This window comes from Gopherus flavomarginatus, chromosome 1 (assembly GCF_025201925.1).
Source record: "Gopherus flavomarginatus isolate rGopFla2 chromosome 1, rGopFla2.mat.asm, whole genome shotgun sequence".
Lineage (NCBI taxonomy): Eukaryota > Metazoa > Chordata > Testudines > Testudinidae > Gopherus > Gopherus flavomarginatus.
Window position 1 is genome coordinate 316,412,683 of NC_066617.1, and position 22,296 is coordinate 316,434,978.

Consider the following 22,296-nt stretch of genomic DNA (forward strand, 5'->3'; position numbering starts at 1 on the left):
AAACATTTATCCCAAGGATACGTGTGCACTCATTCAATGGTGCCTTGCATTAAGCACTTTAAGTGAGATTTGAGAAGATAACCATGTACACTTAATCCATAAGTGTAGCATGGGCTAAAAAGTGGCACAAGGGCAGCAAGGCAAGAGGATAGGCCAAAGTGGAGACTGTTCTAGGGGGAACTTAGGGTGACCAGACGTCCCGATAAAATTGGGACTGTCCCGATATTTAGGTGTTTGTCCTGCGTCCTGACCGATCTTTGGTCGGGACATAATTTGTCCCGATATTTCATTCCACTGGCAGCACTCGCCTTATTTATTTATTTATTTTGCTGCTCCGCCAGCAGCACTCGACTCCCCCCCCTCCCCTCGCTGCTCCACCGGCAGCACTCAACCCCCCCCACACACACACACACCTCGCTGCTCCGCCGGCAGCACTCGGTTCCCCCCTCCCCCTCACCTCGCTGCTCCGCCGGCAGCACTCGACTCCCCCCACTCACCTCACTGCTCTGCCAGCAGCACTTGGCTCCCCCTACCACCTCGCTGCTCTGCCGGCAGCACTAGCTTTTTTTTTTCCTCCGCTGGCAGACCCCCTACCCCACATGTGTCCCGATATTTTCTCCCTCTCATCTGGTCACCCTACAGACACTACACTGCAGATTAGCAAATTGTGCTCTCCCCCATCTTTCTCGTCTTTTCAAATGGAGCTTCCTGTTTTGTTTTCATGTGGTATGAAGTCTGAATAAGAAACACCTTGATGGATTGGGGAGAGTTCAGAGAAGAGCCACAGGAACGATTAAAGGATTGGATAGCATGCCGTATAGTGATAGACTCAAAAGGCTCCAGCTATTCAGCTAACAAGGAGAAGGTTAAGGAGTGACTTGGTCACAATCTTTCAGTACCTACATGGGGAACAAATGTTTGATAGACCTCAGTCTGCTAGACTGACGAGCCTGATAATGGGATCCAATAGCTAGAAGCTGAACTAGACAAATTTTGACTAGAAATAAGATGTGTATATTTAACAGTGGGGGCAAATAACCACTGAACAACTTACCAAGGGTTGCGGTGAATTCTCCATCACTGACAATTCATAAATCACGATTGTGTGTTTTGACAAAAAATACGCTCTAATTCAAACAGGAATTAAGTTAGGGAAGTTTTATGGCCTGTGTTATACAGGAAGTCAGACTCGATGATGGTAGCTCTTTTTCTCCTTAGAATCTATGAATCTTACTACCCATTTGTCACATGTGTTTGCAAAGCACCCATCATTGTAGTATCTAAGTACTCAGCTAGCTTTCCAGCCACACTGGGAGAAAAGCAGTATTCTTTTTTTTCTTAATGATACATTTTAGCTACTTTGTGTTTTCTAACATAATCCCACTTTCCCTGCTGCAAGAAGCAAGTTCTAATTGTATATAACTATTTCACAATGGCTGGTATTGTTGATTTAGCAAATCTCTCCTTGTAGCTGGCTATCCGCTTTGAGGGCAGACATACCATCAGATTCAGAGACCATGATTGATGAACTGTGTCCCAGAGAAATCGTGCTGACACTGCTTAGGTAAGCATTCTGCTCATTCACACTCTGCTCACTCTGGCCCAGTACAGCTTCCACGCTGCGGACTTTACAGCTGATTCCACAGCCCGGGACTGCCTGAAAATCTGTGCAGTATCCCAGGCTCTCCGTGCCAAGTTCCTGCAAACATAATAATAACGAGAATTTGTAACACACTTTGAATCATCAAAGCCATGCACAGATATCAGTTAATTCATTCTCAAAACACCACAGAGAACTTGGTCTCCTCCTCCTTCTTTTACAGAGAGGTAACAGAGAGAAAGATTAAGTTATTTGCTGGAAGCCACGTGCAGCAGTGTCAGAATGGGGACTGGAAGTCAGAAGTTCTGGTTTCTAATGCTATGATTAGATGTTTAGAAACAAGAATCACCATACCAGATCAGAGGTCCATCTATTCCAGTGACCTGTCAGATAATATCAGATTCTGCAGAAGAAAAAAACCCATAATGGAAAACCTGCCCATAAACAAGTACCAGGAAGCTACATGGTTGCCCTGTGCCCCAAGTGTCACTGTTTAGAGACTGGATCAAAAAGCTATGAGGAATATAATCTACCACTACACCATGCTGCCTCTTGGAAGGATCAACTTTCAACTACACTGTAGGGGGGTGTGAGCTTTTTTTTTTTTTTTTTTTTTTTTAAATAATGACTACAGTTAAAAAACAAACAAACATTTAATACTTAAAAGCTACTGATTTGACCGAGCGGCTAAGAAACAGCTTGTCTCTGATGCTCTTTTCGGGACTTAAGAAAATGAAATCTTATGATAACAGCCTTTACTATTGAATCAGAGGGAGAAGTTAAAGAATGGGGTTGTGTGATGGGGTATGTACCCCATAGAGGCCCTGAATGGATTACTGTGTGCCTGAGAGGCCAGTTATGTTACCTGGCTGCCCCTGGAGGGACAGGCAGGCTGAACTGATCACGAAGCCCAGCTGGGCAGGAGCAGGCAGGTTAGTATGTACAGAGAAAGTTTGTAGCAGACGGGAGTGGCAAGGAGAGTCTGCAGTCACTTTCTGGGAACAGAGATGGTGAGGAGGAAGCCAGTGTGGGAGGAGAATAAGCTCTGGGATCCTTGCCCTGGAAGGAGGGTCAACCTAGGGAAGTTGCAGAGAAGAGAGCCTGAGAAAGACTGGGTAGGAAGGAGCCCAGGGAAACAGCAGCAAGTGGGACTGTGCCAGACCATGGCTGCTGGTTATATGGTCCCTGGGCTGGAATCAGGTGTAGTGGAAGGGCCTGGGTGTCCCTATCAGCCATGGTAAGGTGGCATGAGTCTGGAGAAGTGAACATTAGAATGCCCTGAGGCAATGGTGTGAGAACCACAGGGCCCAGAGTCAGGGGCCAGAGACCTGACACAAGGTCTTGGAATGATTTGTTGGACTTTTGTTTGTTGAACTTTGTTACCCTGAAAAGGGAGGACATAAATATTGTGACCTGGCCAGAGGACCAAGTTACAGAAGAGAGACCAACGGAGCAATCATCAGGAGGGGGCGCCATATGGGGACAGAGCCACTACGCCACGCCTGCCATGAAGAGGCGCTCCTGCAGTAGGTGAACCACTTCACAGGTTGCTAAGACCATTTTTTTTATAACTCTAAATTTATAAAGAGGAAATAGTCAAATTACAAAGCTAAATGGACCCTAATAATTTCCAAGGTATTCACTGAATTCAACAGAGCTACCCACGGCCTATTGAGCAGTCTAGCAATAGTTTAGAAATGCCAGTGGATATACTACAAATATATGCAAATAGGTAAAGGGCCATACAGGCAAGCTATGGTCAGGGGGATGAGTGAGGCCTGTGATATTATAGAAGTGACTCATTCACAAGAATGAGTAGATTCAAAAACAGAAAACAGAAGATAGTCCATTTAAAAAAAAATATAGGGCAGGCACCCAGATCACTACCGGCTAGAATTCTCCTTCCAAGCAGGCGTTTTAATTTTCTAAGTGTTTAACCCTAAAGGTTTATACAGATGTGCTGGATATTCATACTGATGCCAAATTTTTCATTTCATATGTCAGTTAACATCGGCCAGTAGCCCACTCGCTTTTATATAAGCATAAGGGGAGGCTGTTATTTACGACTGCCTTTCTTTTGTGTTTGAGGTTGTTTTCATTCTTCCTGAAGTATTAGGGAAACACATGTCACAGATGGTATTTGCTGATCTCCATAGAGATGGGGAATCTCAGAGACTAGCCATTTTCATTTGTCAAATTCAAGGGCTCACAGTTCATGTGATACTTTGGTTTGTTAAAATCTTTCTGGCTAAATTTAGTGATCAGATAAATAACTTATAGAACTGGCTACTGTCAGGCAATGTGATGTTGTAGGAGGGGACTATACAGGCTTCTTGTGAATTATTAAATTGAATCACAATTCCACCTGTCCATAGTCCATTCCATGTTCTAGGTACCCATTCTATGTATTTATTTGGAAGTTTTTACTAGGTAGCTGTTACCAAGGCAAGTGAATTACTACAGTAGCATCTAGAAGCTCCAACAACGATCCAGGCCCCATTGTGTCAGACATTGTAACAAACATTGTGAGAGATAGTCCCTGCCCTGAAGGGCTTATGATCTTAATAAGACAAAGGGTGAGAGGTGAAGTGACTTGCCCAGGGTCACACATCAGATCAGTGGCAGAAACTGAATTAGAACAGTCTCTGAACTCTCAGCTCAGCGCTCTTCCAACTAAACCAGGCAGTTTCTTGTACCACCACCAGTTATAAATCATAGTGTAAAACTCCCCCCACCTGCAGCTCAATTACCCATTATTAAAAGTCATAAAAAGCTTGGTCAGAATAAATGCTGCACTGTAACCTGAAGGTCACCATACTCAGACTCTGGCAAATCAGCAAGGGAAAAGCAGATTCCAGATGAACTGGCTTTTTATTAAGACCACCTGCCGTCAGCCAGAGGAAGTTTAAAACCTGGAACTGACAGTGAGAACGACTTGGCAGATCCTAACTCCCATGGTAGGAAGCACGTAACATCCTGCAAATCTGCAGGTTAATTAATAGCTTACCCAGTTGGAACTGTGACTTTACCCACAATGCAATAGTACTAACATCTTTCACTTTGGTCAGACAGGGAACTATGTTCACTGCAGATGCTAAGATCCTATTCACAACCAGGAATGGAAAGTGGGAATCCCAGGTCTAAATCATTCTTTAAACAGAAGCAAGAAGCTAGGGATTGCCATTTCCTGATCATCATCAGGCTGGAAACCATATTCTCAGTGCTGTTCATAAACCTGGTTCTTCAATCAGAGGGGTAGCTGTGTTAGTCTGGATCTGTAAAAGCAGCAAAGAGTCCTGTGGGACCTTAAAGACTAACAGACATTTGGAGCATGAGCTTTCGTGGGTGAATGCCCATGCTCCAATGTCTGTTAGTCTACAAGGTGCCACAGGACTCTTTGCTGCTGGTTCTTCTAAGCGCTACTGCCCAGATCAGATTTAAGGTCCTAATGGTTTGTAAAGATGGCAGGTCTCACTGTGAAGCCAGGTCTACTGGCTTATTCAGTGCAATACTGCTGCTCACACCAATATCCTTGGGCGGTACTAGAAATACATACCTCTTTACAGTATTTAGTGACAGCCATTCCTAAGGGATGCTCACTGCTGGCTTCTGCAGTGCCAACAATTGCAAGTACCTTCTTTAGAGACAGCTTAGCTGTGTCCCCTAGCAAGAGCATCCTCATGACTTTAGGAACGCCACAGGTGATGGTCCCGGTTTTATCAAACATCACAGTCTTTATCTGCAAGAAATAACGTATTTCAATTACTGCTGTAATATTAAACTCAAGCAGAGTGAGTATGAGAATGGTTGGAAGGAGCTCTTCGTGCTAGACATAGCATATGTACAATATAATGTCTCTGTTCAACTGTTCGTGTGGTTGAGAAGTATAATCAATTAATATTCCTTCATGAATATTTTACTTTTTATGCACACACAACATGCAAAATAGGCACATCATTAGCAGTCAACCTTCTCTGCCAGTATAAAAAGAGAATAATCTATGCAAGTTACAGGTATCTAGACCATGAACTGTCCTGTGCTTCAATTCTACCTAATCTTCTTTTCCTTCTCTGAGTGATTGTCATTAAAATGTCAGCATTTACCATAAATTACCCCATCTTGATGACTTAAAATAGAAAATAACTGCATTGTCTAAGTATCTGTAAAACTGGGGTATTTCACTATATAATAATTAGTTAGTACAAGTGTTGCAGTTTTAATAGAATGTGCACAGAATATCTAAAGTATTAAATAGTGGCATATATTTTCCTCTCTCAACATGAGAACAGTTTTTAGATGCTGTACTAATAACCAATGAGCAGCAGCATTTGTATGGTGCTTTGAAGCTGTTCAAGCATGAACCCATTAAATCATAGAATATTAAGGGTGGAAGGGACCTCAGGAGGTCATCTAGTCCAACCCCCTGTTCAAAGCTGGGTCAATCCCCAACTAAATAATCCCAGCCAGGGCTCTGTCAAGCCTGACCTTAAAAACCTCTAAGGAAGGAGATTCCACAACCTCCCTAGGTAACCCATTCCAGTGCTTCACCACGCTCCTAGTGAAAAAAAGTTTTTCCTAATATCCAACCTAAATCTCCCCACACTGCAACTTTAGACCATTACTCCTTGTTGTGTCCTCTGGTACCACTGAGAACAGTCTAGATCCATCCTCTTTGGAACCCCCTTTCAGGTAGTTGAAAGCAGCTATCAAATCCCCCTTCATTCTTCTCTTCTGCAGATTAAACAATCCCAGTTCCCTCAGCCTCTCCTCATAAATCATACGCTCCAGCCCACTAATCATTTTTGTTGCCCTCCACTGGACTCTCTCCAATTTTTTCACATCCTTCTTGTAGTGTGGGGCCCAAAGCTGAACACACTACTCCAGATGAGGCCTCACCAAAGTTGAATAGAGGGGAATGATCACGTCCCTTGATCTGCTGGCAATGCCCCTACTTATACAGCCCAAAATGCCATTAGCCTTCTTGGCAACAAGGGCACACTGTTGACTCATATCCACTGTAATCCCTAAGTCCTTTTCTGTAGAACTGATGCCTAGCCACTCGGTCCCTAGTCTGTAACAGTGCATGGGATTCTTCCGTCCTAAGTGTAGGACTCTGCATCTGTCCTTGTTGAATCTCATCAGGTTTCTTTTGGCCCAATCCTCTAATTTGTCTAGTCCCTCTGTATCCTATCCCTACCTGCCAGCATATCTACCACTCCTCTCAGTTTAGTGTCAATGTCACAAGATTCCTGCAAAACAGGGAGGGAAGTACTTGTAGTAACCCCTTTGACAGCTGGAGGAAAGATGAGGGAACAAAGGTGAAAGTGACTTGGCACAAGGTCATACAGCAAGTCAGTGGCCCAGCTGGGATGAGAAGTCAGGATCTGCTGGCTCTCACCCCTTTGCAGTGACCATTAAGAAACACTGCCTCTTTCTGTTATTCCAAAAAGTATCTATCTTCAAAAATAAGAGCAATGACCAATTATTTTAAAAAAAAAAGTCATTTTCCATAGATTAACAGAGTTTGCTGGGAAATTTTGTTCTAGCTGGCAACCCGCATAAATGATATTAATACAACATTTCCGTGATGAGATATTAACCTTGTGGGCCATTTCCAGAGGTTTTCCACCTTTGATGAGAATACCATTCTGGGCAGCAACTCCTGTGCCCACCATCACAGCTGTTGGAGTAGCCAAGCCCAAGGAACAGGGGCATGCAATGCACAGTACAGTGATTGAAGTTTGAAATGCAAACCTTAGTATTACTTCAGCTTTTGAGAGGTGTTTGTTCTGATGCTGCAAGTAAAAAAAACACAAAACAAAAAAAAAACAAAGACGTAGGTTTGCTAACATAGGAGACAATGCACCAAATGTCTAGTAAACAGCAGTAATTTCAAATATGCAACTACCTAGAAATCTCCAATATAGAAAAGAAAACAGAACAAATTATAGTTACCTGGCACACTGGGAATTTTATTTAGAGGCAAGTCCCACCCTCAGAGCACAGACTGAGCAGCAGGGCAGCATGATATACCTTGATTTTGGTAAGGCTTTTGACATAATATTGCATGACATTGTCATAAGAAAACTAGAGGAATGTGGTCTAGATGGAAGTACTATAAAGTGGGTGCTCAATTGGTTGAAAGACTGTACTTGAAGAAAAAAAGAACAGGAGTACTTGTGACACCTTAGAAACTAAAATTTATTTGGGCATAAGCTTTCGTGGGCTAAAACCCACTTCATCGGATTCATAGGAAGCAGGGCCAGCTCTAGGTTTTTTGCTGCCCCAAGCAAAAAAATTTTTGGCTGCCCCCACCCTCACACACACACCCCAACCCCAGCCCTGGGCTCTCACCCACCAGAGCCCTCCAAAGTACTTCACATAGGAAGAAAAAAAAATCACATGCACAACTACAAAATGGAGAATAACTGTCTAGGTGGTAGCACTGCTGAAAAGGATCTAGGAGATTATAGTGGATCACAAACTGATGAGTCATCAATGCGATGCAGCTGCAAAAAATGCTAATATGATTCTGGAGTGTATTAACAGGAGTATTGTATGTCAAACACACGCGGTAACTGTCCTGCTCTACTTGGCACTGGTGCAGCCCCAGCTGGAGAACTGTGTCCAATTCTGGGCATCACACTTTAGGAAAGATGTGGACAAATTGGAGCAAGTTTAGCAGAGAGCAACACAAATGAGAAAAGGTTTAGAAAACCTGACCTATTAAAAAAGGTTAAAAAAACTGGCCATGCTTAGTCTTGAGAAAAGAAGACTGAGGGGGGACCTGAAAACAGTCTTCCAATATATTAAGAACTGTTATAAAGAGGACAGTGATTAGTTGTTCTCCATGTCCACCGAAGGTAGGACAAGAAGCAATGGGCTTAATCTGCAGCAAAGGAGATTTAGGTTAGATATTAGGAAAAGTTTTCTAATTATAAGGGTAGTTAAGCTCTGGAATAGGATTCCAGGGGAGGTTATGGATTCCTCATCACTGGAAACTTTTAAAAACAAGTTGAACAGGCACTTGTCAGGGATGGTTTAGGTTTACTTGATCCTGCCTCAGCCCATGTGGCTGGACTTGATGACTTCGAGGTCCCTTCCAGCCTTACATTTCTATGACTCTATGCTGGGATCCCACTGGGGCTGGCTGAGAAGGGATCCTCCACCAGGAGAAGTAGAAGACCTGTTCCACAGTGAGCTATAGCCAATGGATCCACATAGTGGTAGCTCCATTGGCATTACACCTCTCACCTGTTATGCCCCCAAAACTTCTTCCATCCTCAGATGGGCCCCCAAAATTTTGCTTATACTCCACTCCTGTGGAGATTTACCACTTGGAGTAATAAGCATTCCAAATGCAAAAAGAAAGTGCTGCTATGCAGATTTGTTCCCAGGTAATAATACAACCTGTTGTGTTTTCCCCTCCACCCGCGAGGATGCACAGCCTTCCACAATCTATGAACCTGGCAGTACAGTTTACACATCTTAAATGTAATCAATATGCCATTCATCTTTCTAAAGACCAGATCCACGATCATAGACTCATAGACTCTAGGACTGGAAGGGACCTCGAGAGGTCATCGAGTCCAGTCCCCTGCCCTCATGGCAGGACCAAATACTGTCTAGACCATCCCTGATAGACATTTATCTAACCTACTCTTAAATATCTCCAGAGATGGAGATTCCACAACTTCCCTAGGCAATCTATTCCAGTGTTTAACTACCCTGACAGTTAGGAACTTTTTCCTAATGTCCAACCTAAATCTCCCTTGCTGCAGTTTAAGCCCATTGCTTCTTGTTCTATCATTGGAGGCTAAGGTGAACAAGTTTTCTCCCTCCTCCTGATGACACCCCTTTTAGATACCTGAACACTGCTATCATGTCCCCTCTCAGTCTTCTCTTTTCCAAACTAAACAAACCCAAGTCCTTCAGCCTTCCTTCATAGGTCATGTTCTCAAGACCTTTGATCATTCTTGTTGCTCTTCTCTGGACCCTCTCCAATTTCTCCACATCTTTCTTGAAATGCGGTGCCCAGAACTGGACACAATACTCCAGTTGAGGCCTAACCAGCGCAGAGTAAAGCGGAAGAATGACTTCTCGTGTCTTGTTTACAACACACCTGTTAATGCATCCCAGAATCATGTTTGCTTTTTTTGCAACAGTATCACACTGTTGACTCATATTAAGCTTGTGGTCCACTATGATCCCTAGATCTCTTTCTGCCATACTCCTTCCTAGACAGTCTCTTCCCATTCTGTATGTGTGAAACTGATTGTTCCTTCCTAAGTGGAGCACTTTGCATTTATCTTTATTGAACTTCATCCAGTTTACCTCAGACCATTTCTCCAACTTGTCCAGATCATTTTGAATTTTGACCCTGTCCTCCAAAGCAGTTGCAATCCCTCCCAGTTTGGTATCGTCCGCAAACTTAATAAGCGTACTTTCTATGCCAACATCTAAATCGTTGATGAAGATATTGAACAGAACCGGTCCCAAAACAGAACCCTGCGGAACCCCACTTGTTATATCTTTCCAGCAGGATTGGGAGCCATTAACAACTACTCTCTGAGTACGGTTATCCAGCCAGTTATGCACCCACCTTATAGTAGCCCCATCTAAATTGTACTTTCCTAGCTTATCTATAAGAATATCATGCGAAACTGTATCAAATGCCTTACTAAAGTCTAGGTATATCACATCCACCGCTTCTCCCTTATCCACAAGGCTCGTTATCCTATCAAAGAACGCTATCAGATTAGTTTGACACGATTTGTTCTTTACAAATCCGTGCTGGCTATTCCCTATCACCTTACCACCTTCCAAGTGTTTGCAGATGATTTCTTTGATTACCTGCTCCATTATCTTCCCTGGCACAGAAGTTAAACTAACTGGTCTGTAGTTTCCTGGGTTGTTTTTATTTCCCTTTTTATAGATGGGCACTATATTTGCCCCCTTCCAGTCTTCTGGAATCTCCCCCGTCTCCCATGATTTCCCAAAGATAATAGCTAGAGGCTCAGATACCTCTTCCATTAACTCCTTGAGTATTCTAGGATGCATTTCATCAGGCCCTGGTGACTTGCAGGCATCTAACTTTTCTAAGTGATTTTTTACTTGCTCTTTGCTTATTTTCTCTTCTAAACCTACCCTCTTCCCGTAAGCATTCACTATACTAGACATTCCTTCAGACTTCTCAGTGAAGACTGAAACAAAGAAGTCATTAAGGATCTCTGCCATTTCCAAGTCTCCCGTTACTGTTACCCCCTCCTCATTGAGCAGTGGGCCTACCCTGTCCTTAGTCTTCCTCTTGCTTCTAATGTATTGATAAAAAGTCTTCTTGTTTCCCTTTATTCCCATAGCTAGTTTGAGTTCATTTTGTGCCTTTGCTTTTCTAATCTTGCCTCTGCATTCCTGTGTTATTTGCCTATATTCATCCTTCGTGATCTGACCTAGTTTCCATTTTTTATATGACGCCTTTTTATTTTGTAGGTCACGCAAGATCTCAAGGGTAAGCCAAGGTGGTCTTTTGCCACATTTTCTATCTTTCCTAACCATCGGAATAACTTGCTTTTGGGCCCTTAATAGCGTCCCTTTGAAAAACTGCCAACTTTCCTCAGTTGTTTTTCCCCTCAGTCTTAGTTCCCATGGGACCTTGCCTATCAGCTCTCTGAGCTTACCAAAATCCGCCTTCCTGAAATCCATTGTCTCTATTCTGCTGTACTCCCTTCTACCCTTCCTTAGAATTGCAAATTCTATGATTTCATGATCACTTTCACCCAAGCTTCCTTCTACTTTCAAATTCTCAACAAGTTCCTCCCTATTTGTTAAAATCAAGTCTAGAACAGCTTCCCCCCTAGTAGCTTTTTCAACTTTCTGAAATAAAAAGTTGTCTGCAATGCAGTCCAGGAACTTATTGGATAGTCTGTGCCCCGCAGTGTTATTTTCCCAACATATATCTGGATAGTTGAAGTCCCCCATCACCACCAAATCTTGGGCTTTGGATGATTTTGTTAGTTGTTTGAAAAAAGCCTCATCCACCTCTTCCACCTGATTAGGTGGCCTGTAGTAGACTCCCAGCACGACATCACCTGTGTTTTTTACCCCTTTTAGCCTAACCCAGAGACAGCGCAGGCTCCTGGCCCATATTCATCCCTGGTATATAGCCACTGATTTCATTTTTTGTCAGAATCACATGCAGAGATGAAGATGGACTGACAACTCTGTTGAGGCTGGCCAAAACTTAACTACATAAACACATTTAGTCTATTCTACACCAAAACCTAAACGCATCTGAGAGATAAGGGTGCTTGGCACCTGGCAGGATCAGACCTTTGGAAAGTACAAAAGCTACATTACTAACATTGGGCTGTTGAGAGCAAATATTGGGACAAATAGCACTACTTACAGGAAAGTATTTCTGAACAACATCAAAGTTTATAAAACCAATTGTGATCCACACTAACAATGTCACTGCTGAAATGATGATGATAAATGGAACAAAATATCCACTAAACTTATCAGCCAATTGCTGGATGGGTGCCTACAAAAAAACAAAACAAAGATACTTGTTTTATGACTAAAACAGCAAACAACAACAACTATAAGCACAGAGTGGACATGACAACATCTATCAACCCCTGTTCCATAACTGAGTTGGTTTTTAAGTCTGTTTCTTGCTGATTTCAAAATAAATATCACAAGAACAAAAGCCTTGCTGATTTATATACAAAGTGAAGTATTTTTATTTTTACCTTTGACATCTGAGCTTCTTCTACCAATTTCACAATCTGTGCCAGGGTGGTGTCAGACCCAACGTGAGTTGCATTAACAAGAACTGAGCCATGTGCATTTATAGAACCTGCAATCACTGTGCTCCCAGGTTTTTTAGTAACTGGCATGGCTTCCCCTAGAACAAAAGAGCAATAGGTCAGGACAACTACTTAAGTAGTCTGGGAGCACAGGTACATAAAGATAGATAGCCTGCTACAGACTAGATAATAATTCAGTTTTGAACCATAATTTGAATAAAAGACTGATTTTTTTTAAAGGGCTGTGTCACTTTTCAGGAAAATGTTTTCCCATGTTCATTTCCACAGCAGGAGCTCAGCAACTAGCCACTGCCTCTTCTTGCTCACTTTGTCACTCGCTCCCCTCCAGAGGCCTGATCCAGAGCCCACAGAGGTCATGCCATTCACTCCAGCAGGTGTTGGATCAGACACCACGGCAGAACCTACAGGCTGTTTGGCCAGCAGTTATTGATTCTGAAGGTTATTGATTCCAGTGCTGGCCCACTGGGGGTCCTAATCAGGAATATTTCTCTCCCCACCCAACACATGCTAATAATTAATAGGGAGCCCTCTTGAGCTGCTCAGGGGCCCTAAGCAGTTGCTTAGTCTGCTTATGCCTAGCGATGGCTCTGCCTAGGGTTTATTTTTAAAGCCTTGAATGGACGTGTCCCAGCGTATCCGAATGACCTCTGATCCCAGCCACTCAAAGATCAGAATCAGCTAGTTCAAGGTGCCTCAGTTGCAACCTTGAGACAAATGAGCTAGACTAGCACTGTTTTTTAATTATGTACCTCAGAAAGGAAAGTCACCATTTATCACATTACCAGTCAGTCTGCTCAGGCTCAGCAGATGGTTGGAATAAGGTGGAACAATACTGGAACAAGTCCATGACCACCTAGGACATCACTATGCTGCACTGCTTGGCCACTTAGAACATCATGAGATCACTGGGAAGGGAATTCAGATTTTCATGTTCCAAAATTGCATTAAAGTAAGTTAAAGGCGAATCCTCTTTAGCCATACTCCTCTGAGCACAGGGCCTGAGACTCTTCCCAGCCCTTGTACGAAACACACACAGGGGGAAAGAGAAGGCTCCTTGGTCTTTCGCTCTCTCTGTGCACCCCCACAAAGGCCAGGGACAAATTGGCTCAATACATGCAGACACCTTAGGAGAACTACTTTTGGCATCTGTGTCAGAGAACAAGTGGTCTAGCCCCCTCCCTTCCAGAGACTAGAGAAACTGCCACCTTTGCAAAGTTCCCATGCTGACACTGGCTCCTGGTGTACTAGCACTTGTCACAATTTGTATTTCCTTTGCCATATTTTTTTCTCCACATGGGTTTAGTGATGTGAATGGTTCTCAAAATGAGAAAATTCCACACATACCCCAAAATCAAATCAAACCCAAAACAAGCAAGCAAATGAACTGTTAATGTTTATAGCTGTTTTAAAGAATTTATAATGGCAGGAATCAGGTTAAAAAATAATATATCTATGTGTCTGTCTCAACATCACAGTTTCCGATGTGGAAATTCATGAAGTAGAAAAAAATTCTGGTGAGCATAGCAAATGTTAGGCAATGATGCTCTCCTATCCTGCTCCCTTGATGAATGTCTGAGGTGATTGTTCTCAAGTCTGCACATTCACTTCCTGATGGATATGAGATGTTTTCTATTCACAGTTTATTAGTTAGTATTAAAAATGTACCATTTTTGCAAATATGTTCTAGAGAAAACTCCCTCCAGGTCCCCAGCATCTTTTAGAACTAAGACAACCGTGCTTAAAGCCCTCAGTCCCGAAGTCCATGCAACACTGCTATTCGCTGATCAACAGAAGTCACGATGGCCAGAATTGGACAGAGGCATCTAGTCCAGATCCAGTCTTCCCCAAAGTCCGGTGTAACCAGATATCGGGGTTTGAATCAGCCTGGTATAAAGGCCAGTCCCACAAAGTAGTCTGAATCGGTATCAGAACTTTCCCAAAGCTAAGAGGAGTGGATAAAGAGGAGAATGAATATGGGGAACAAGTGTGAACAGTTTAAGAAGGAGATCCAGCAGCCAGCTAGCTTTGCTAAGCATAAAGAAAATTACCAGTAATGAGCGATTCATCTGCCATAGAGCTGCCTTCAATGACTTTTCCATCAACTGGGAACTTCCCACCAGGGACAACTTTTATAATGTCACCCCGCTGAACCAATTCAACAGCCACCTGCTCCTCCCTGTAAGAAGCACCCAATTATGAGAGATGAACAATTCGATCCATCCCATTAATAGGAACAAAAATACTTTTACCATTAAATGCATCAGATCTAGTCAGCCTATCCCAGCAGGCTGAAGGGCTTTGGGTGAATAATATATACCTGATGATGGAGTGGTCAGGTCCAAGAGTCACTATGGTAGCTTCAGTAGCTTGGAGAGACATTAGTTTAGCAAGTGCTTCTGATGTTTTACTCTTTGAAAACATAAAGAAAGATAAATGCTTGAGAAGTTGGTCCAATAAAAGAGATTACCTCACCCATCATGTGTCTCACATTTTAAGTAGACAATGCACAGGGGGCTGGACTTGATGACCTCTCAAGTTCCCTTCCAGACCCACATTTCTATGATCCTGTGTGTGCAGTCAACATAGCAACCCATCAGGCTCTCATCAAACTGCAGCGTATACCACATTGCATGCCAGAAATGCTCCTATCAAAATTCATAGATTCTAGGACTGGAAGAGACCTCGAGAGGTCGAGTCCAGTCCCTTGCCCTCATGGCAGGACCAAATACTGTCTAGATCAGCCTGAATAGACATTTATCTAATCTACTCTTAAATATCTCTGAAATGGAGATTCCACAACCTCCCTAGGTAATTTATTCCAGTGTTTAACCACCCCGACAGTTAGAAACTTTTTCCTAATGTCCAACCTAAACCTCCCTTGCTGCAGTTTAAGCCCATTGCGTCTTGTTCTATTCTTAGAGACTAAGATGAACAAGTTTTCGCCCTCCTCCTTATGACACCCTTTTAGATACCTGAAAACTGCTATCATGTCCCCTCTCAGTCTTCTCTTTTCCAGACTAAACATACCCAATTCTTTCAGCCTTCCTTCATAGGTCATGTTCTCAAGTCCTTTAATCATTCCTGTTGCTCTTCTCTGGACCCTCTCCAATATCTCCACATCTTTCTTAAAATGCGGTGCCCAGAACTGGACACAAACTCCAGTTGAGGCCTAACCAGCGCAGAGTAGATCATGTACCCAACATGTAAGCAGTTTCTGTTCACAGAGATGCCATATTATTTTTACCATTACTGTACATAAGTGCTTAACATGTAGACTGGTTACCTTTGCTATGTGTTCCAACCATCTCCCAAGGGAAATGAATACGAATAACATAGGTGGTGTGTCAAAGAATGTGATGGGGCTTTTCTCTGCCTTTTCAGCTATAGCCACCATCAAGATCACACAAGAGTATATATAAGCAATAGTTGTGGCCAGTACAATCAGTACATCCATATTGGCTGTTTTGTGCTTCAGTGATTTGTAGGCTTGGACATAAAAGTACCATCCACCGAGGAACTGTTAGTGAAAGTATATACAAATGCCTATTAATCACAGCAGTGAAAGCAGGGCATATACAGCACAAATTATAGCAAAGAGCTGTAAATAGTAAGCCTGATGTTAATGAGCCTGATTCTTAGCTCACACTGGTTTAACCATGATCTAACTTCAATGGAATTGTCTTATAACTTAAACCCTTGGGGACAGAGTCTGCCTTTGTTCTCTTTGTGCAACACTTCACACAATGGGGCCCCCTGTCTATGACTGGGCCCCCTACCTGCTACTGCAATACAAAAGAAAAATAATGGAGTTACTCCTGATTTACATCAGTGTGAGTAAGAGAGAATTAGGTCGATTAAACAGAAATGTTCTAAATGGTTAGATGTAGTCCTGTCATAGCAAGACTGTGAGGAAAGGCTTTCAAAGCCTCATTGCAACAGAACAGGAATAAAGTGACCCAAGTTCACTGCTATCCCACCCACCCAATCACTTCAGTCTCACTTTTATCTTACCCCCTTTTAACTTCTCGACCCCCATCCCTCTGTGCTCCTTTCCCCCCTCTCACTACTGTGTTGTACACATCCCTCCTTTATCCTCTCATATTAATTGCTGAATACTCAACAACCCTGTGAGGTTAGTAAGTCAGTATTATTATCTCTTTATAATAGCACAGGGGAAAATTGTGGCATAAAGATTAAGTGACTTGTGTCAGGTCACACAATGACCAAATTAAGAGTTGAACTCAGGACCTTAACTCTTCTAGCATAATGTTCAGCCCTCTCCCCAAAGAGTTCACTCTAACCAGGCATGACATGACAGGTGAAAAGAGAAAATAAAGGGGTGCCATGCTGGGCTGAATATTATGCTAGAAGGGTTAAGGTCTTGAGTTCAACTCTTAATTTGGTCACTGACTCACTTTATACAGATATCTAAAAATTACACTTGCACAATACATTATAATTGTCAATACCAGTTTAATAGGGCCACTTAATCCTATATATCCTGAATTTACAGGGGGATGGGTGCAATCCAATAAGGATTTCCAGCCTATTTTTTTTTTTTAATTAAATCAGCTTATGTAAGAGGACATTGAAAGGAAAGAAAATACCCAAGAAATACTGTTTACATACCTGAACCAAAGTGCACAAGACAAAGAAGAGAAGATTTAAAATAGATAATCCAGGAATTAGATTTTGTTCCAGCACCATAGTGCCGTGCTGTTGGCCATCAGGTATTAGCATATAAATCATTAAGATTAAGACAGGGATTCCAAACACTAGGCTGCACAAGAAAGATTTTCTCCATCTGAAAAGTAGAAGTAGTGAATCCATGGTATTAGAGTACACTTTGATAGTACTAGGGCCAAATACAGCACACGTACAGCTCCCCGGCTGAGCATATTCAGCCCTCAGCAGAACTGGCTCCAAGTCATTACTTCTTTCAAGTGATTAAACACTTTGGCTGAAGAAGTTCCTTTGCCAGATGCAAGTTTCAGATACATAAAACTCTCTACAAAAGCAGCAAAGAGTCCTGTGGCACCTTATAGACTAACAGACGTTTTGGAGCGTGAGCTTTCGTAGGTGAACACCCACTTCGTTGGATGCATGGACTCTCTATAAGTAAAAACTGAAAGGTAATCCAAATGGGTTAAGAGTAATTGAACTGAACAGCAAATGACTAAGTACGTGCATATTAAATATGCCTTGCACAAGCATAAACCAGATTACAAGTGTGAATAGTAATCTGCACACCAGTTGGAGGCCTTCTCTTTGTGAGAGTCATACTTACTGTTTTATTTCCTTTTTGTGATCCAAGTTATGAGCATTAGGGTCTCTCTTGGCCACGGAAGCATGAAAACCAATTCCCTTTTTATTAAAAAAATACGACAGAAGAGTTTGATTAATTGACATTATGAACAACAGATGAAAACTTCATCTAAAAGAATCCATTTAAGATCAGAAATGTCAGTACAGGGAACTGTTCCACGCTTTGGAGAATGCCTCCTTTTTATTTATTTATAGTGTCTGTCAAAGTGAGAGGAGTTCAGATATGCCAATGATGATGGAGTAGGAGACAAAACATGTATGGTAAGGTACATCTTTCATTACACATATCCACAGTCATAACAATCACACATCCTGGGTTTAACGGTGGGCGCAGCTGGGATTCTGAAGGACTGATATTCCCCTTCAAACTTCACCAAGGAAACATTTGAAAATACTGTAGAACCTCAGTTACGAACACCAGAGTTACAACCTGACCAGTCAACCACACACCTCATTTGGAATTGGAAATACACAATCAGGTAGCAGCAGAGACAAAAAAGCCCAAAAACAAACAAACAAAAAAAACCAAACACGTAAATACAGCACAGTACAGTCTTGAACGTAAATTACTAAAAAATAAAGGGAAAATCACCATTTTTCTTCTGCATAGTAAAGTTTCAAAGCTGTATTAAGTCAATGTTAAGTTGTAAACTTTTGAAAGAACCACCATAATGTTTTGTTCAGAGTTATGAATGCCTTGGGAATGGAGGTTGTTTGTAACTCTGAGGTTCCCACAGCTCCCATTGGTCAGGAACAGCAAACTGCGGCCACTGGGAGCTGCGAGCGGCCGTACCTGCGGACGCTCAGGTAAACAAAGCATCTTGCAGCCTGCCAGGAGCTTACCTTGAACAAGCCATGAACTAAGTTTGGGAATCTCTGCTTTAGAGGCATATTACAAGGTGTTTTGCTTTTAAAAGTCTGCTCTGAACATCTGTTGTGTGTCTCACTGACTATTCTGAACAACCATGGGAGTCAATTCCAATTAAAATTGAGGTACAGTAGAACCTCAGAGTTACAAACAACTCAGGAATGGAGGTTGTTTGCGTGACACTCCGTACCACAAAGCAGCACCCTGGAATCCCCATATTCACCACCATTATATAATTATGATATGTTTTGTATGAAGTATGCCTTGTGAGATAGTTTCAAAGTATTGATCTGTTGAACATTAATATCCCACTGGATTGTATGTGCAATCATTATATGTGAGGTTATGAAGTATTGCTGTATGTGTTACTGAAATATGTTATGAGGTTGGGAACACCCACAATCAACCTTTCAGGTACAACAATAGAGTAGCCAGACAGCGTTAATGGCTCATCAACATCCATCAAGACGAGAATCTGCTAGCCTAGAGATTTCCTGGAGGAGGCACATACGCCATGGGGGTGGACTAACCCTCCCTCACAGCAAAGATCTTTCTAGCAAGTTGGAAGAAACTATAGAAGAGGGGGAGTGACATCATTATTTGGCCTCGCTCCCTCCACAATTCAACATCTGGAAACACACCTGGAGGAAAAAGACTTTGAGCTGGGGAGGGTGGTCCCAGGCTGGGAAAGAGTCCCAGCTGGTGTATTGAGGATCTGTGACCTGTTTGTATCATCTGTCAGGGTGAGATACTGCTTGATTCAAATCCTGTTTAGTTTGTAGAACTCAGACTGCAAATTTATTTTTATTTCTTAAGCAACCAACTTTGATCTCTATGCTTGCTACTTATAATCACTTCAAATCTATCTTTCTGTGGTTAATAAATCTGTTTTAAATTTTATCTCAAACTGTGTTTTGGTTGAAGTGCTTAGGAAATCTCAGCTCAGTTTACAAAGGCTAGTGTGTGCCCTCTCCACATCAAGGAAGGGGCAAACTGGGTAATGAACTTGCCCTGGTCAGAAGCCTGGCCAGTGTAAGACAGTATGGTTCTGGGGTGCAAGGCTGGAGAGCTGGGGGAAACCGGCTGGAGCCTCCCTGTTGATGGTTCATGAGTGGCTGGGAGATCATTCATGTAACTCAGATGGGTGCGTCCCTGCCTGTGGATGTCTGTGTAAGTGCAGTGCCTGTCAGACACAGCATATCAGTGTGAGAGGGACACCCCAGATTGGTGGGACAGAGTGCTCAGTGGTCCCACAGTCCCAGTTGCACCCCTGGAACCCCACTCTGAGCTGAACAAAACGTTATGGTGGTTCTTTCAAAAGTTTACAATTGAACATTGACATAATACAGCTTTGAAACTTTACTGTGTAGAAGAAAAATGCTGCTTTTAGCCATCTTAATTTAAATGAAACAAACACAGAAACAGTTTCCTTACCTTGTCAAATCTTTTTTAGTAGTTTACATTTAACACAGTAGTGTAATGTATTTGCCCTTTTTTTTTTTTTTGGTCTCTGCTGCTGCCTGATTGCGAACTTCTGGTTCCAAATGAGGTGTGTGGTTGACCAGTCAGTTCGTAACTCTGATGTTTGTGACTCTGAGGTTCTACTGTACGTTTTCAAAGTGGTATTTATCTGGGTTTAGTGCAGGGGTAGGCAACCTATGGCACGAGTGCCAAAGGTGGTACATGAGCTGATTTTCAGTGGCACTCACACTGCCTGGGTCCTGGCCACCCGTCCAATGGGCTCTGCGTTTTAATTTAAATTTTAAATGAAGCTTCTTAAACATTTAAAAAATCTTATTTACTTTACATACAACAATAGTTTAGTTATACATTAAAGACTTATAGAAAGAGACCTTCTAAAAACGTTAAAGTGTATTACTGGCACTCGAAACCTTAAATTAGAGTGAATAAATGAAGAGTTGGCACATCACTTCTGAAAGGTTGCTGACCCCTGGTTTACTGCCTTTCTGCTGCATAGCTGCTCTTAGAGTCTCTAGGTGGCAGTAGAGAGCAATCGGCGGTAACATTCCGTTGGACTATCTGAAGTTCAGAGAAGTACCTGGTGCAGTACACTGAGCAGTAATGAAGGGGTACACCACACTTTTACCAGGTATTGAAACTTTTAAAAAGCCCTGAAATGGTTTATGTCGCTGGAGTATGTAGCCTCCATTGACCATACACTATTGGATTTGTAACACATGGGAAAGTGTACTTTATCTAAAGCTGCACAGGTCAGCAAGCCTCTCAGCACTTTTAGTCACTTCCATTTGTTTTAACCTTATATTTATTATTGGTTTGTTTTAAAAAACTTACCTCAATAATTTGTATAATATCTCGAGGTCCAATGATTTCAGGATCAAACTGGATGTGAGCTTTGCTGGTAGCAAGCGCTACCGAGGCATAGAAGATGCCATTAGTTCTGGTTAGTTTGGATTCAATATTGTGAACACAGGAAGCACAAGTCATCCCCGTAATCTGAAGAACAGAATTGTAAATGCAGTTAGTGATCTCTACAGTTGAGAGCAATCTCTCTTACCACTGCTCATTGGTTGGGGCTTTTCAAAGTCATGCAAAAAATTTGCACTGCTTGTGAAACTGATTTTAAAAAAAGAAGGTTTTCACTGGATTCATGGGGATTGCAGTGTTTTCCTGCCAAGACAGGCTTCTCTGTGCACTTGGGTAGCTGTTCATCTCTCTTTACCTAGTAGAAACATTTTTGCCCCTTTTGAATAATTTTTTTCTTGGGTAGTTACGAAAAGCAGCAGCAGCAGCATCCAGCACCACAGTTGTTCAAAGCCACAACCCATTAAAATAGATTCATTTGCAAAGACACATTCCAGTCAAACTTGTACACGTACCCCAAAACCCATACATTCCAATCATGATACTCACAATGAGCTCTGCATTGCCATCTGTAGCAGTATGATCTTCTATGACTGTAGCATTGAAGCCCAAGTTTTGGATCAGCTGTACTATTTCAAGAGGCTGAATGCTCTCTGGCTTGTATTTTATCTCCGCTTTTCCTGCCATCAGTGCTACTAGCACTGAAACGATACCTGCAATGGGAGCAATTGGGTTATATTAGATACTGTACCTCCTTTGAGAACACATAATTCAACTGGTAATCAAGGGGCACACCAGTAATAAAATACTTGGACATTTAATGGTTTTAATCACTCTCCCCACTCTAGTGCTATCCCATGAGTATATTGACAAAATAGGACAAAAGCTTCCGTTTCTCAAGATACAGATTCTTCCCTTTAATTTAGTCATGCAATTCCTATTAGCATTTGAAGAATATGAGAATCGGCTTGGAAGCTCTTTGGAGCAGGCGCTATGTCTTACTATGGGTCTATTCCAGGGCCGGTGCAAGGATGTTTCGTGCCCTAGGCGAAACTTCCACCTTGCACACTCCCCCATGCCCCCGCTCTGAGGCATCCCCCTTGCGGCAGCTCCCCACGCCCCACCCTGAGGCACCCCCTCTGCCCCAGCTCACCCCTGCTCCACGCATGAGCACAAGCACTCCCAGCACGCCGTTGCTGCTTCACTTCTCCCGTCTCCTAGGCTTGCAGCGCCAATCAGTTTAGGCGCTGCAAGCCTGGGAGGTGGGAGAAGTGAAGCAGCCACGGTGTGCTCCGGGAGGAGGCGGGGCAGGGAGTTTCCCTGCGTGCCGC

The 22,296-nt window shown here is 42.6% G+C and overlaps 1 protein-coding gene across 2 annotated transcripts in view; it reads right to left on the bottom strand.

Moving 5' to 3' along the window:
- ATP7B (ATPase copper transporting beta) overlaps window positions 1–22,296 on the bottom strand; it is an 84,774-nt gene that overhangs the window by 12,200 nt on the left and 50,278 nt on the right. For both annotated transcript variants that reach the window (XM_050947038.1, XM_050947028.1), the window contains exons 4-15: window positions 21,515–21,678; window positions 20,936–21,097; window positions 17,717–17,793; window positions 17,059–17,233; window positions 15,713–15,946; window positions 14,747–14,838; window positions 14,478–14,605; window positions 12,352–12,506; window positions 12,006–12,140; window positions 7,201–7,395; window positions 5,157–5,339; window positions 1,501–1,699 (exon numbers count right to left, since the gene is read on the bottom strand). In XM_050947038.1, the coding sequence (XP_050802995.1) occupies window positions 1,501–1,699; window positions 5,157–5,339; window positions 7,201–7,395; window positions 12,006–12,140; window positions 12,352–12,506; window positions 14,478–14,605; window positions 14,747–14,838; window positions 15,713–15,946; window positions 17,059–17,233; window positions 17,717–17,793; window positions 20,936–21,097; window positions 21,515–21,678 (1,899 nt within the window). The remainder of the gene's footprint in view (window positions 1–1,500; window positions 1,700–5,156; window positions 5,340–7,200; window positions 7,396–12,005; window positions 12,141–12,351; window positions 12,507–14,477; window positions 14,606–14,746; window positions 14,839–15,712; window positions 15,947–17,058; window positions 17,234–17,716; window positions 17,794–20,935; window positions 21,098–21,514; window positions 21,679–22,296) is intronic.